General features: G+C 35.0%; 4 protein-coding genes across 5 annotated transcripts in view; 3 read left to right on the top strand and 1 right to left on the bottom strand.

The window, feature by feature from the left end:
• Nucleotides 1–943: 943 nt before the first annotated feature.
• Nucleotides 944–3,281, top strand: S2P (membrane-bound transcription factor site-2 protease). The gene is made up of 3 exons (XM_073957669.1): nucleotides 944–1,246; nucleotides 1,542–2,021; nucleotides 2,086–3,281. The coding sequence occupies exons 1-3, from the start codon at nucleotides 1,172–1,174 to the stop codon at nucleotides 3,106–3,108; spliced, it is 1,578 nt and encodes a 525-aa protein (XP_073813770.1). The 5' UTR covers nucleotides 944–1,171; the 3' UTR covers nucleotides 3,109–3,281.
• Nucleotides 3,083–4,218, bottom strand: LOC141387680 (LYR motif-containing protein 2). The gene is made up of 2 exons (XM_073957670.1): nucleotides 4,063–4,218; nucleotides 3,083–3,652 (listed from the first exon to the last, which is right to left on the bottom strand). The coding sequence occupies exons 1-2, from the start codon at nucleotides 4,099–4,101 to the stop codon at nucleotides 3,392–3,394; spliced, it is 300 nt and encodes a 99-aa protein (XP_073813771.1). The 5' UTR covers nucleotides 4,102–4,218; the 3' UTR covers nucleotides 3,083–3,391.
• A 9,740-nt stretch (nucleotides 4,219–13,958) lies between these two features.
• Sobp (Sine oculis-binding protein) overlaps nucleotides 13,959–15,333 on the top strand; it is a 45,718-nt gene continuing 44,343 nt past the window's right edge. The window contains exon 1 of one of the 2 annotated variants that reach the window (XM_073956336.1): nucleotides 13,959–14,153. The gene's annotated coding sequence lies outside the window, so the exon portion shown is untranslated. Of the gene's footprint in view, nucleotides 14,224–15,333 lie in introns of both variants that reach the window. The other variant, XM_073956335.1, reaches the window with a different exon arrangement.
• Nucleotides 14,805–15,333, top strand: part of LOC141387156 (transmembrane protein 186) — a 126,021-nt gene continuing 125,492 nt past the window's right edge. The window contains exon 1 of the mRNA XM_073956390.1: nucleotides 14,805–14,811. The gene's annotated coding sequence lies outside the window, so the exon portion shown is untranslated. The remainder of the gene's footprint in view (nucleotides 14,812–15,333) is intronic.

The following is a 15,333-nucleotide window of genomic DNA, read 5'->3' as shown; positions in this document are numbered from 1 at the left end:
TCGTGGTTTCAATCTGTCACAACAAAAACAGAAAACCATGTATGTACATTGGTTTACCTACTTCATACCCCTTGCCTATAAACTTGACGTCGCCATGTTGAAATCTTGCTAGTCTGACCATCCACTACAACCACAAGACAATATGCCCGTTCCAGAACCTGCAAGAATCTCCAATTTTTTACAACGATAACAACTTTCCTTTGTGTTATCAAAAAAAAAAAAAAAAATATAGTAGATTCTTGCAGTTCTGGAACATAACAAATGACACCCACGCTGAAGCTGAAAACAGATACAACGTTTGATTCAAGTTTTGTGTCGTTTTGGCCGTTTTTACACTGTTGGGCATGATGCCGAAAAATTCAAATTCATTTGAAATATATGCCGACAAACAGATAAACGCTGGACTTTGGTATCGTCGTCGCCCTGTTGTTGTTGTTTTTCTTTCGACGCCCAACGCAAAACTTTAATCAAACGTTGTATCTGTTTCCAGCTATACAACGTTTGATTAAAGTTTTGCGTTGGGCGTCGAGAAAACAACAACAACAACAGCGCGACGACGATACCAAAGTCCAGCGTTTATCTGTTTGTCGGCATATATTTCAAATGAATTTGAATTTTTCGGCATCGTGCCCAACAGTGTAATTGGCCGTTTTTACACTGTTGGGCACGATGCCGAAAAATTCAAATTCATTTGAAATATATGCCGACAAACAGATAAACGCTGGACTTTGGTATCGTCGTCGCGCTGTTGTTGTTGTTGTTTTCTCGACGCCCAACGCAAAACTTTAATCAAACGTTAAGCTTTACCCAAACGGTGTATCTGTTTACAGCTATTGATGACTTTTGCAGCATGAAATTCCTTCACTTTCAACATCCAACAGTGTAACAACGGCCCTAGCGTTTTTCTGGTTTCGATCTATAGATCCCTCTATATGCTTCTATCGGCCTTTTTTATTTTTGTTTTGATTTTGAATCTTTATCGGTACTTCGTACTTGTTCGTTTTCCGTTCTCCCACAAAAATTTGTTGATTACACGAAAATAAAAAAAAATAAAAGAATAAAATAAAAAAGCGTATTATTAATGGTGCAGATGATGAAGCAATAATTAATTCGGGGAAATAAGAAGAAATAATGTTCATCTACAGTTGTTTGTCGTGAATATGGAACTACTATGGATCCTTGGATATTTTTTGTTGTCTTAACTGCCATATATGGTGTTTTGTTGTTCTTTGATCGCTTTTTTAAGGTATGTACTTTTACGAGAGACCAACGTAATATGGTTACTATTGTAAAGCCCCCTGAAGTCTTGGACATGTTAAAGTGAGATTTAATTCCATAGGTGAAAGTCTTAAAATCCTGACCGGCCACCTCTTACACCTTTTAATAGAAGATTTAAATGCGGGCTTTACATTGATACCCATATTGCCTTGAAAGACTATAAAAATACCGAACATTAAAGTCCTATATATCGGGAAAATATTATATCGCTACTCAAGAACTCTAAACTTTGTTTCTATCTCTCATTTTGTTTTTTTTTTCAGAGTTGTATGCATTATCCCTATGAGGCATTTCTTACAAATACTGGACTTACGGTGGGCATTTTGCATTTGAAGTGGCATACAACAGCTTTTAATCGCTGGGTGCTGCGTTTGGGTAACAACAGCGGTAGTTGTTGCCGGCAAATTATTAACAAGTCATTTACGATTGGTGTGCTGGTTGCCTTGTCATTGGTTCCAGTGGGTGTAATTCTGTTGTTTATAACAATATTTGGAAGTAGTTCTCCACAACAAACAGAGGTTAGCAATTTTGCTGCAACGACGTCCGCTGCCGGCGGGGCTACATCTAATGTTGTAAAAAGTCAAAACATAAATGTGGAAATACTTTTGCCTGGTGTGAATTTACCCTTGGATGAGATTGGTTACTATGTAGCCACATTGTTAATATCTACAGTAATACACGAACTGGGCCATGCCTTGGCCGCTGTAATGGAAGATATACCAGTAACCGGTTTTGGTTTTCATGTAAGATTGCAATTTTAGTATCTTATCAATGAAATAACGAAACAAATATTCCATTTTCTTTTAGTTATACTTCTGTTTACCCGTGGCCTATACAGAAATATCCACAGATCACCTAAACGCTTTGAAATGGTTGAAAAAGTTACGCATCCTTTGTGCCGGTATATGGCATAATTTTGTTTTTGCTGGTATTTGTTATCTACTGCTGTCTACCATGGGTTTTATGGCAGCACCTCTATATACGCTCAATAAAAATGTCATCGTAACGCAGGTCACAGCCCAGTCACCCTTGAGGGCAAAAAGTGATCGTGGTCTTGTAGAGGGCAATGTCATAACACACATCAACGATTGCCCGGTTTACAATGAGGATACATGGTATAACTGTCTGGTGAATAGTTTGCATTTTCCCGGCTTCTGTGTTTCATCGGATTTTATACGCCTCAATGATGAAAGCATTGAAATATCACATCATAGCTCAGATGGTACTTTGCAATGTTGTGGAAATAATGCTAAACTTTGTTGTTTTGAATATATCGATGATTTGAACAATGATGCCCCTGTCGAAATACCTCAACATGTTTGCCTAGATGTAAGACGTACTATGGAGGATTCGTATGGCTATTGCACAGGAACGGGAATGTGTGAACGTGGATTTTGCCTAAGACCTCTGCTGAAGAATACCACAACGATAATGGTTTTCAAACGTCAATCCCTGAAGGCCCAAGAGATACCCCTAAAGAATGTAATCTACATGGGTCATCCACTGGATGTAACACGCAGCATACGCATTTCACAATTTGTACCCAAACACGAGTACATAAGCCCTAAATGGTGCGACAATGGCATATTATTCCTTAAATACAATATTGTATTTAGTTTGGGCTTGGCCTTAATCAATGCAATTCCCTGTTTTGGTTTTGATGGTAATGCAATTGTCAACACCATCGTCAATAGCTTTCTAGTCAATCGTATAACGGAAAAGGCAAAAAGGGATGTTATATCGCTAATTGCAACCGGCATTGGTTCTTTGCTGTTTCTTTTGGCAGTTACTAAAGTGCTGTGGATAAGTTTAATTAAATATTTATTTTAGAATAGAACAACCTCGCCTGCAAAAACACAAATATTCAAATTTGACAGACTTTGTACGGAATAGCAATAATGGATAGTAGACAAACAATGAAAAACAAAAAAGAATGATACACTTAAGCTTTAGTAGAGTTTATATTAATGCTGAACTAAAATAACCGCACTTTTAAAAAGAAATCAAGAAATAAACAACTATTGTATAGATTGCAACGATAATTATTTATAATAAAAACAAAACGCGAATAGCTCTAAAAGATAACAAAAAAAAATCACTATTTCATTGGCGGTTACTTTTTCTCTTTCTGGTTACTTGTTGTACTGCTAGCTGTTACACCACTCAGTCTTAAACTTGTCTGTAGTTCTGTTAGGCTACGTCTTCCCGCCTGTATTAGCATTTTTATGGCCACTTCATCGGTTTGATGTTGATTTGTACGAAAATCATGTCTAGCCCAAGACTTTAACTCATATTGGCTACTTGCATCTGGCACTTGTTTAATGGTACGAAATATTTCACGATACAGCTTTAGGACTTCTTGACGTAACATAAACTGCAAGATAAAATAGGGAAATACAATTAAAAAGTTGAGAACAATCTTGAAAGGAGTAACTTGACTTTACTGCCTAACTTGGAATCAGTTGCAATTTGTTAATGAGGAATTCTGCTTGGGTTAAGATTTTTCATATGGCAGGTGTAAAACTCGCCTGCGAGACCACCAAAGGGGGTTTATGTTTATTAGAACTTCCGTTGCCTATCAGTGGGATTATGAATGAAAGAAAACTCCCCGTGAGTTCTGTCTTTCTGCCGTTGCAACTTAAAGGAGGAAGTGAGAAAACTCACGGGGAGTTCATGTTCATAATTGGGCTGTAGTGCGATATGTTGTCGTAATCAATACCTCGCATATAAATTTCACATAAACCACAGCTTAGCGAAGTCTTGTAATATTCTATTCCTTATTACCTGTTTTAAATCTAAAGTTTTGCGTGTTATATTAGACATTTTCTTTTATAATTCTATTTGTTTTCTTGAATCTTCTATTAGTTAAAAAAATAGGGCTATTTTTGTAATGAATCGAATGAGAAGAATGAGAGACACTGATAAAAATCAAGAATTAAAACAAAATTAACGGTTAGAGTTCTAAAAAGCGACAAAATCACAACCAAAAGAGTTATAAAAATCGACTTAATCAATCAGCTGTTTTCCCTTCAATGAGATAGGAAATGCAAAATTAGCGTATTATTTCGTATTTTTATTCATTTTCTTCCGTAAATGTATTAGATCTTATGAATATTTTATTAATTTAATATATTTGAAAAATAATTTAATAGAAAATTAAGAAGTGGCAGGAGTTCGGAAAATTTTGCAAGGGGTCGTATTTACACCAGACGTATTCATACCCAGCATAAAGGAAAAAATGTTTCGTAGTAAAAAATAGTAGCTTCTTGCAGGTTCTGAAACAGACCAGCAGTTTATTCGAGTATATTTTTTTCTATGGCTATGAATTAATAGAAAAATGTCGTTATAACTTTTCCGGGGGAAGTACATACTTCCCGAGATATGTATGTGTCTTGACATTTTACTATTTTTACTTGAGTACTTTTCTTTGCTACTAAGGCTTTATCCTATGGACAGGAGCAAAAGTGGGCTACGCGAACAAAAGTTTTTACAAAATTATAAGTTTTCTTTAGGTAGCCGGCCTTCGACCGGGATTTAAGACTTTCTCCTATGGACAGGAGCAAAAGTCGTAAACGCAATCAAAAGTACTCACCACGAGCTTTAAAATTATACCCATATTTCCCAAGTAAAAATAGTAAAATCTCAAGACCCATATCTCGAGAAGTATGGACTCCTCCCGAAAAAGCTATATATTGTTGTAATCAGAAGCAAAAGTCGTAATTGCAAAGAAAAGTAGTCACCACGATAATGATGCCCATATTGCCCAAGTAAAAATAGTAAAATTTCAAGACCCATATTTCGGGAAGAATGGACTTCCCCCGGAAATATATATATATATATATATATATATATATATATATATATATATATATATATATAGTTGTGATCAGGGTCCCAAGGACTACCTATGGTAAAAATTTCAGCCCGATCCGAGAGGTGCCCATAAATAAAGTAATGGTGTTAAAGTAAGACTTTCCCGAAATGTCAAGACCCATATCTCGGGAAGTATGGACTTCCCCCGGGAAATATACATATATATAGTTATCAGGGTCCCAAGGACTACCTATGGTGAAAATTTCAGCCCGATCAGAGAGTTGCCCCTAAACGAGACTTAAGCCCTTGGAAGCATCTTTCGTATAACAAAGGGTCCATGGAAACATCCTTTGTATAACAAAGGGTCCTTGGAAACATCCTTTGTATAACAAAGGATCCTTAGAAGCACACTTTGTGTAACAAAAGGTCCTTAGTGGCACCCTTTGTATAACAAAGGGTCCTTAGAAGCGCCCTTTGTGTAATAAAAGGTCCTTAGTGGCACCCTTTGTATAACAAAGGGTCCTTAGAAGCGCCCTTTGTGCAACACAGGGTCCTTAGAAGCACCCTTTGTATAACAAAATGTCCTTGGTAGCACTCTTTGTATAACAAAGGGTCTACAGAAGCACCCATTGTATAACAAAGGGTCTAAATAAGCACCCTTTCTATAACAAAGGGTCCTTAGAAGCGCCCTTTGTATAACAAAGGGTCCTTAGAAGCACCCTTTGTATAACAAAGGGTCCTTAGAAGCACCCTTTGTATAACAAAGGGTCCTTAGAAGCACTCTTTGTATAACAAAGGGTCTTAAGAAGCACCCTTTGTATAACAAAGGGTCTAAAGAAACACCCTTTGTATAACAAAGGGTCCTTAGAAGTACCCTTTGTATAACAAAGGGTCTTAAGAAGCACCCTTTGTATAACAAAGGGTCTTAAGAAGCACCCTTTGTATAACAAAGGGTCTAAAGAAACACCCTTTGTATAACAAAGGGTCTAAATAAGCACCCTTTGTATAACAAAGGGTCTAAATAAGCACCCTTTCTATAACAAAGGGTCCTTAGAAGCGCCCTTTGTATAACAAAGGGTCCTTAGAAGCACCCTTTGTATAACAAAGGGTCTTAAGAAGCACCCTTTGTATAACAAAGGGTCTTAAGAAGCACCCTTTGTATAACAAAGGGTCTAAAGAAACACCCTTTGTATAACAAAGGGTCCTTAGAAGTACCCTTTGTATAAGAAAGGGTCCTTAGACCCTTTTCCACTTCCTTTCTGTCCTACAAACAGAGACTTGCCGCAATTAAACTTGTCAAATGTACATAAAGGCACTTAAGAAATATTTTTCATTTCAAATATTCATAGAACAAGAATTCAGCTCGTGATATTACCCTGCGTTTACACACAAACAGTATTGGCAAGACAATAGCAAAGTTACAAACCATTTTCATCAATACATTCATAATTTTCTCTATACATATTTAAAAATTTATAAATGTATTTGTGAAAAAAGGTTTGTATTTTTGCTATTGTCTTGCCAATACTGACATTTGTAAACGCCGGGTTAAACACCATCTACAATTTGAATTTAGTTTTTCTAAAGTGGGGTACACACGATCAGTTTTGACTGTCAGTTTTGCTCAAATAATCGGTTGCTTGCCAGTGTGGCCGTTCACTTTTGTCAGTCATCAGGCAACCACAAAATATTTTGTGGTTGCTGGACGGTTGGAAAGTTATCGATAATTCCGAAAAATCGACAGTCAAAACTGATCGTGTGTACCCCGCTTAACATAGTATTATTTATTAGGTCTGTACGATAACCCAAAAATGTGTACAAATTCTTACAAATTTTTACTGAATGCTGTCCGATAACAAAATTATGCAGCAAAAGAGAGCGCGTTGGGAGAGATTTTTGGAGAGTTTTGTGACTGAGAACTTGCAAATTTTTGCTGGGAAAATTTGTCCTGCAAAAATTTGCAAGTCTGATCAGCTGACTTTTAATCACCTGTTCAATGTAAACAACTCGAAATGTTAATATTAGGTCTGTAAGATAACCCAAAAATTTGTACAAATTCGTACACATTTTTATTGAATGCTGTTCGATAACAAAATTATCCAGCAAAAGATAGCGCGTTGGGAGAGATTTTTGGAGAGTTTTGTGACTCAGAACTTGCAAATTTTTGCTGGGAAAATTTGTCCCGTAAAAATTTGTAAGTTCAGCCAGCTGGCTCTTAATCAGCTGTTTAATGTAAACAAATTGAAATGTTAACATTTTTGAGGAAGAAAAATTTACAATTTCACATGTTTTTTAGATTTTAAAGCTTTGTGGATAGGATTACTGTTTTAAATATGTCAAATGCAATTTTAAAATTTATGTGTTTGTTCCATTTGGTTTATAATATCAAAAGAAACAAAAACAATTTTCATATATTTTCGGAAACAGCTGACATTCTTGCAAGTTTTTGCAAAATGTTGTTCGATAACTTTCTGCAATTGAGAGAGTTTCAGAGAGTAAAATTCATTGAGAGAGGTTGCTGGAACTTGTTGAGTAATTATTGTTGGGAAAGTTATCCTACACACCTATTGTTGCCACATCTTGTGGTAATTACGCCATGTCCATGGCACAATTACCGAGGTAGTGGTATCACACCAGCTGTTCGAAAATGAAATGTCAAATCCCTTTATAAAAAAAATTAATTTTGATGTAATTTCCCCAACAACATAAAAAAAATCTTGACATAACATATTCAACATTGCCACACATTTTACACTTGCTCTTAAAACAAGTGTGTAGGGAGTTTACGTTATTTATTTGACAGATATTGTATGGAATTAACATCATTTAAGCATGTTTTATAAAACATGTTAAATGCAAAATGCGTTTAATACTATGTTTACATTTACGAAATCCACTCGATTTCATCTGTCAATTCCTTTGTGTATACGTCAAATGCAATGCAGCAATGGAATTGACAGTTGAAATCGAGTGGATTTCGTAAATGTAAACATAGTATAAGTGCAATAAAGTAAATAACGCATTGTAGACACGTTTTATTTGGTACAAATCGTACTGGGGAATAAAACAACGTCTACACGGAGAGTAGTTAAACCTTATTCAGTAACAATAGGTTTATTATTTATTGAAAAATCTTGTTTTCATAAAAATAATAAAGAAAAGAGAAACAGTTCTTTTTTTCTCGAGTGTATTTCATATATACATATATCCTAAATTTAACAGTTAATACACATACCTAGTATCTATTTACACCACATAAGAGAAAAATAAAAACGGCGACAAATCATTTATGTTGCCATAATTATATTTGTTAATGTTGATGAGATTATTTGGTGATGATGAATACCATGATCATATATACATTTTACATATATAGTTGTGTATCTCTCGGTATATGTATCCGTATCTCATAATACAATCATTTGTTGTCATTGTGATTGATGGACACATATGCTCGGTTTATGCAAAAAGGTTGATTGTTGCAAAAAAAAGAAGAATCTGTGTAGATTTATTTGTTCACAGATCTGTTTAGGTTCTTCTTGTTCTGTTCTTACTCATTAACAAATTGTAATGTTTTAATTACAGCAATTTAAATTGAACAAAAAAGGTTTTGATAAGATGTCTACAATGTTTTTAAGGCCTACCTAAAATTGTCATCAATTAAGACATTTGAACTGAAAATGATTTCCGTTGAAAGTTTTGATAGATATTATATTACCTAATTTACTATAGGGCTTAGAAGGGGGTATGTCGATTATAATCACTCTATTTTGTTTTATTTGGACATAGTTTTTATACAAAAAATGAATACCTACCTATATAGTTGTTTATCAAGTCAATAAGTGTTAGTATAAATTTACTATTACTCATAGGGCATTTACATATTTAACCCCCATACAGACAGATATTTATCACATGCCACTATGCTAACATCAAAGTAATACATGTTATAAATAGAAAACTAGTTGCAATAGAAAATATTATCATCATAGACTTTTTAAATTTTTATTTAAAATGTATGAAAATGTACAACACACTAATCACTGCAGAATGTAAACGTAGCCTTAGTTTACTCATCAAACAATATACATTTGACAGCGAAATGAGATGAACTTCTATTAAAATTTGTACATATGATTTATTATTTTCTTCAATATTAATTTAAATTCTATTTAATAACGAATTTAGAATCCTTTATATTGAATTTATCACATTTTTTGTTTGGTTGTTATTTTGTTTCAGTTGTTGTTTATTTTTGTCTGTCAGACAACAGAGAACAAAATAAATTGAGAAACTCAGAGAGTAAAAGTGGGGTAGTGATAGAGTGAAGGAGCCAAATGTGGGGCCTTTATCTTGTCAATTTTGAGGTAGATGGTACATCTTCAAAAAGGTGCTATGAAAGCACCCTTTCTTTCAGAAAGGTGCTATAAAATCACCCTTTCTTTCAGAAAGCTGGTATAAAAGCAATCTTTCTTTCAGAAAGGTGCTTTAAAAGCACCCTTTCTCTCAGAAAGGTGCTATAAAAGCACCGTTTCTTTCAGAAAGGTGCTATAAAAGCACCGTTTCTTTCAGAAAGGTGCTATAAAAGCACCGTTTCTTTCAGAAAGGTGCTATAAAAGCACCGTTTCTTTCAGAAAGCTGCTATAAAACCACCCTTTCTTTCAGAAAGCTGCTATAAAAGCACCCTTTCTTTCAGAAAGATGCTATAAAAGCACCCTTTCTTTCAGAAAGGTGCTATAAAAGCACCCTTTTTCAAAAAGGTGCTATAAAAACACCCTTTCTTTCGGGAAGGTGCTATAAAAGCACCCTTTCCTATAGAAAGGTGTTATAAAAGCACCCTTTCCTATAGAAAGGTGTTATAAAAGCACCCTTTCTTATAGAAAGGTGCTATAAAAGCACCCTTTCCTATAGAAAGGTGTTATAAAAGCACCCTTTCTTATAGAAAGGTGTTATAAAAGCACCCTTTCCTATAGAAAGGTGTTATAAAAGCACCCTTTCTTATAGAAAGGTGCTATAAAAGCACCCTTTCTTATAGAAAGGTGCTATAAAAGCACCCTTTCTTATAGAAAGGTGCTATAAAAGCACCCTTTCTTATAGAAAGGTGTTATAAAAGCACCCTTTCTTATAGAAAGGTGCTATAAAAGCACCCTTTCTTATAGAAAGGTGCTATAAAAGCACCCTTTCTTATAGAAAGGTGCTATAAAAGCACCCTTTCTTATAGAAAGGTGTTATAAAAGCACCCTTTCTTATAGAAAGGTGTTATAAAAGCACCCTTTCCTATAGAAAGGTGTTATAAAAGCACCCTTTCTTATAGAAAGGTGCTATAAAAGCACCCTTTCTTATAGAAAGGTGCTATAAAAGCACCCTTTCTTATAGAAAGGTGCTATAAAAGCACCCTTTCCTATAGAAAGGTGTTATAAAAGCACCCTTTCTTATAGAAAGGTGCTATAAAAGCACCCTTTCCTATAGAAAGGTGTTAAAAAAGCACCCTTTCTTATAGAAAGGTGCTATAAAAGCACCCTTTCTTATAGAAAGGTGCTATAAAAGCACCCTTTCTTATAGAAAGGTGTTATAAAAGCACCCTTTCCTATAGAAAGGTGTTATAAAAGCACCCTTTCTTATAGAAAGGTGTTATAAAAGCACCCTTTCTTATAGAAAGGTGCTATAAAAGCACCCTTTCTTATAGAAAGGTGTTATAAAAGCACCCTTTCTTATAGAAAGGTGCTATAAAAGCACCCTTTCTTATAGAAAGGTGCTATAAAAGCACCTTTTCTTATAGAAAGGTGCTATAAAAGCACCCTTTCTTACAGAAAGGTGCTAAAAAAGCACCCTCTCTTACAGAAAGGTGCTATAAAAGCACCCTTTCTTACAGAAAGGTGCTATAAAAGCACCCTTTCTTTCAGAAAGGTGCTATAAAAGCAATCTTTCTTTCAGAAAGAAGCTATAAAAGCAATCTTTCATTCAGAAAGAAGCTATAAAAGCAATCTTTCTTTCACAAAGATGCTATAAAAGCAATCTTTCTTTCAGAAAGATGCTATAAAAGCAATCTTTCTTTCAGAACGGTGCTATAAAAGCAATCTTTCTTTCAGAAAGATGCTATAAAAGCAATCTTTCTTTCAGAAAGGTGCTATAAAAGCACCCTTTCCTATAGAAAGGTGTTATAAAAGCACCCTTTCTTATAGAAAGGTGCTATAAAAGCACCCTTTCCTATAGAAAGGTGTTATAAAAGCACCCTTTCTTATAGAAAGGTGCTATAAAAGCACCCTTTCCTATAGAAAGGTGTTATAAAAGCACCCTTTCTTATAGAAAGGTGTTATAAAAGCACCCTTTCCTATAGAAAGGTGTTATAAAAGCACCCTTTCTTATAGAAAGGTGCTATAAAAGCACCCTTTCTTATAGAAAGGTGCTATAAAAGCACCCTTTCTTATAGAAAGGTGCTATAAAAGCACCCTTTCCTATAGAAAGGTGTTATAAAAGCACCCTTTCTTATAGAAAGGTGTTATAAAAGCACCCTTTCTTATAGAAAGGTGCTATAAAAGCACCCTTTCTTATAGAAAGGTGTTATAAAAGCACCCTTTCTTATAGAATGGTGCTATAAAAGCACCCTTTCTTATAGAAAGGTGCTATAAAAGCACCTTTTCTTATAGAATGGTGCTATAAAAGCACCCTCTCTTACAGAAAGGTGCTATAAAAGCACCCTTTCTTACAGAAAGGTGCTATAAAAGTACCCTTTCTTTCAGAAAGGTGCTATAAAAGCAATCTTTCTTTCAGAAAGAAGCTATAAAAGCAATCTTTCATTCAGAAAGAAGCTATAAAAGCAATCTTTCATTCAGAAAGAAGCTATAAAAGCAATCTTTCATTCAGAAAGAAGCTATAAAAGCAATCTTTCTTTCAGAAAGATGCTATAAAAGCAATCTTTCTTTCAGAAAGATGCTATAAAAGCAATCTTTCTTTCAGAAAGGTGCTATAAAAGCAATCTTTCTTTCAGAAAGATGCTATAAAAGCAATCTTTCTTTCAGAAAGATGCTATAAAAGCACCCTTTCCTTCAGAAAGGTGCTATAAAAGCACCCTTTCCTTCAGAAAGGTGCTATAAAAGCACCCTTTCCTTCAGAAAGGTGCTATAAAAGCACCCTTTCTTTCAGAAAGGTGCTATAAAAGCACCCTTTCTTTCAGAAAGGTGCTATAAAAGCACCCTTTCCTTCAGAAAGGTGCTATAAAAGCACCCTTTCCTTCAGAAAGGTGCTATAAAAGCACCCTTTCCTTCAGAAAGGTGCTATAAAAGCACCCTTTCCTTCAGATAGGTGCTATAAAAGCACCCTTTCCTTCAGAAAGGTGCTATAAAAGCACCCTTTCCTTCAGAAAGGTGCTATAAAAACAATCTTTCTTTCAGAAAGATGCTATAAAAGCAATCTTTATTTCAGAAAGGTGCTATAAAAGCAGTCTTTCTTTCAGAAAGGTGCTATAAAAGCAATCTTTTTTCAGAAAGGTGCTATAAAAGCAATCTTTCTTTCAGAAAGGTGCTATAAAAGCAATCTTTCTTTCAGAAAGATGCTTTAACAGCAATCTTTCTTTGAAAAGGGTGCTATAAAAGCACCCTTTCCTTCAGAAAGGTGCTATAAAAGCACCCTTTCCTTCAGAAAGGTGCTATAAAAGCACCCTTTCCTTCAGAAAGGTGCTATAAAAGCACCCTTTCCTTCAGAAAGGTGCTATAAAAGCACCCTTTCCTTCAGAAAGGTGCTATAAAAGCACCCTTTCCTTCAGAAAGCACCCTTTCCTTCAGAAAGCACCCTTTCCTTCAGAAAGCACCCTTTCCTTCAGAAAGCACCCTTTCCTTCAGAAAGCACCTTTTCCTTCAGAAAGGTGCTATAAAAGCACCCTTTCCTTCAGAAAGCACCTTTTCCTTCAGAAAGGTGCTATAAAAGCACCCTTTCCTTCAGAAAGCACCCTTTCCTTCAGAAAGGTGCTATAAAAGCACCCTTTCCTTCAGAAAGGTGCTATAAAAGCACTCTTTCCTTCAGAAAGGTGCTATAAAAGCACTCTTTCCTTCAGAAAGGTGCTATAAAAGCACCCTTTCCTTCAGAAAGGTGCTATAAAAGCACCCTTTCCTTCAGAAATGTGCTATAAAAGCACCCTTTCTTTGAGAAAGGTGCTATAAAAGCACCCTTTCTTTGAGAAAGGTGCTATAAAAGCACCTTTCTTTGAGAAAGGTGCTATAAAAGCACCCTTTCTTTTAGAAAGGTGCTATAAAAGCACCCTTTCTTTTAGAAAGGTGCTATAAAAGCACCCTTTCTTTTAGAAAGGTGCTATAATAGCACCCTTTCTTTGAGAAAGGAGCTATAAAAGCACCCTTTCTTTGAGAAAGGTGCTATAATAGCACCCTTTCTTTGATAAAGGTGCTATAAAAGCACCATTTCTTTGAGAAAGGTGCTATAAAAGCACCCTTTCTTTGAGAAAGGTGCTATAAAAGCACCCTTTCTTTGAGAAAGGTGCTATAAAAGCACCCTTTCTTTGAGAAAGGTGCTATAAAACACCCTTTCTTTCAGAAAGGTTCTATAAAAGCACCCTTTCTTTAAGAAAGGTGCTATAAATGCACCCTTTTTTTCAGAAAGGTGCTATAAAAAGCAGCCTTTTTTAAGAAAGGTGCTATAAAAAGCACCCTTTCTTTCAGAAAGATGCTATAAAAGCAATATTTCTTTCAGAAAGATTCTATAAAAGCACCCTTTCTTTCAGAAAGGTGCTATAGAAGCACCCTTTTTTTAAAAAGGTTCTATAAAAGCACTTTTTCTTTTAGGTTGTATAGAAGTACATTTCAAAGGCCTTTTATTAATTCTGTGACACTCTCATAACCTCACTCTCATCTGAAAATGAGAAACGATGGGTAACAAGAAAAAAACGGCTGCTTGTGTGCTCACTCCTTGTTTGTCGTGGTCGTCAGTAGCTGTTTTCACAGAGAGGCAGAGCTCTGTGGCTGTTGTATTATTCGTTCGGACTTTGTTGCGTAAAGACGTAACGGAAAATTCGATTTCTTTGTTGTGATTTACATATTTTCCCATTAGAAGAGGTGATTTTTCGAAATTGTCTTGGGCTAAAAGCATGTCGAACGCCCGCCCGCAAGTGATACAATATCCAAGGTTTAAAAATAATACAAAAAATTAAAAATAACCAATAAATTAAACAGAAAATGACGACGCGATAAAAACAAAAATATCATAAAAATGACGAAATTTATAAGAAATGTTTCTTTTATTTGAAGGATATTGAAAATAAATACATAAAACAAAAAATAAAAAAATAATATTTAATAATAAAACCCAAAAGTGAATAAAAAAATAAAATCAACAAAAATGCCATGATCCAAAAAGTGAAATGAATTGAAAGAAAAAATCTATTTTTAAATACAAATGAAATCAACAAAATTTTGATGTTTTTGGTGTTAAAAGCAAAATTATAATTAAATATGGTGTAGTGGATACTAAAAGAAAAACAAAACCAAAATCCAAACAGTGTTACAGAAAAAATTTTTAATAAATTCCAATTTAAGAACAAGACAAAAAATAATTAACAAAATTCCAAATAAATCCAAATGTGCCAGACCAGTCAGTCGGTGTCGAATTTCAATAAAGCAATACATAAAACCTATACCAAGGTTCCAGTTTTATCCCAACGTTGGTCATTTGATATCCAGAAGATAATGTTCTTATATTTCAAAAAAAGCAAAAGTATTGAATTACAACGCGCGCTCTTAACTCCAAAGATTGGAGGCACTCACACAAACACACTCGCACTCACATGCAAACTCTGAGATACACCTATTCTAGCAATGCCGAATGCCACAACAAAATAAGACGAAAAAAAAACAAAGTGATATTAATTTGTTGTTGTTGTTGTGCTCACAGCATGAGACTCACATGAGTAGTGGCAATTTCACTATTCTCACAGAATCCATAGGCAGACAGTGGTACAGGGTGAAATAGAAAACTTTTCAGTCAGTCTGAATAGTATTCAGCCACAATGAATATAAGTTTTCACTACAAAAACCTTATTCAGCATGACTGAATTGAAGTTTTCCTAAAGAAAATCCAACTCAGTAGGCTGAATTGAGGTTTCCCTAAAGAAAAACCAATTCAGCCAGGCAGATTTCCTATGGAAACCCCTATTCAGCCAGGCTGATTTCCTATGGAAACCCCTATTCAGCCAGGCTGAATTGCAGATTTCCTATGGAAACCCCTATTCAGCCAGGC

Source organism: Musca autumnalis, unplaced genomic scaffold (genome assembly GCF_047663935.1).
Source record: "Musca autumnalis isolate F117 unplaced genomic scaffold, ASM4766393v1 scaffold_5, whole genome shotgun sequence".
NCBI lineage: Eukaryota > Metazoa > Arthropoda > Insecta > Diptera > Muscidae > Musca > Musca autumnalis.
Note: the sequence above shows the minus strand (reverse complement) of the source record. Positions and strands in the feature narration are given on the sequence as shown.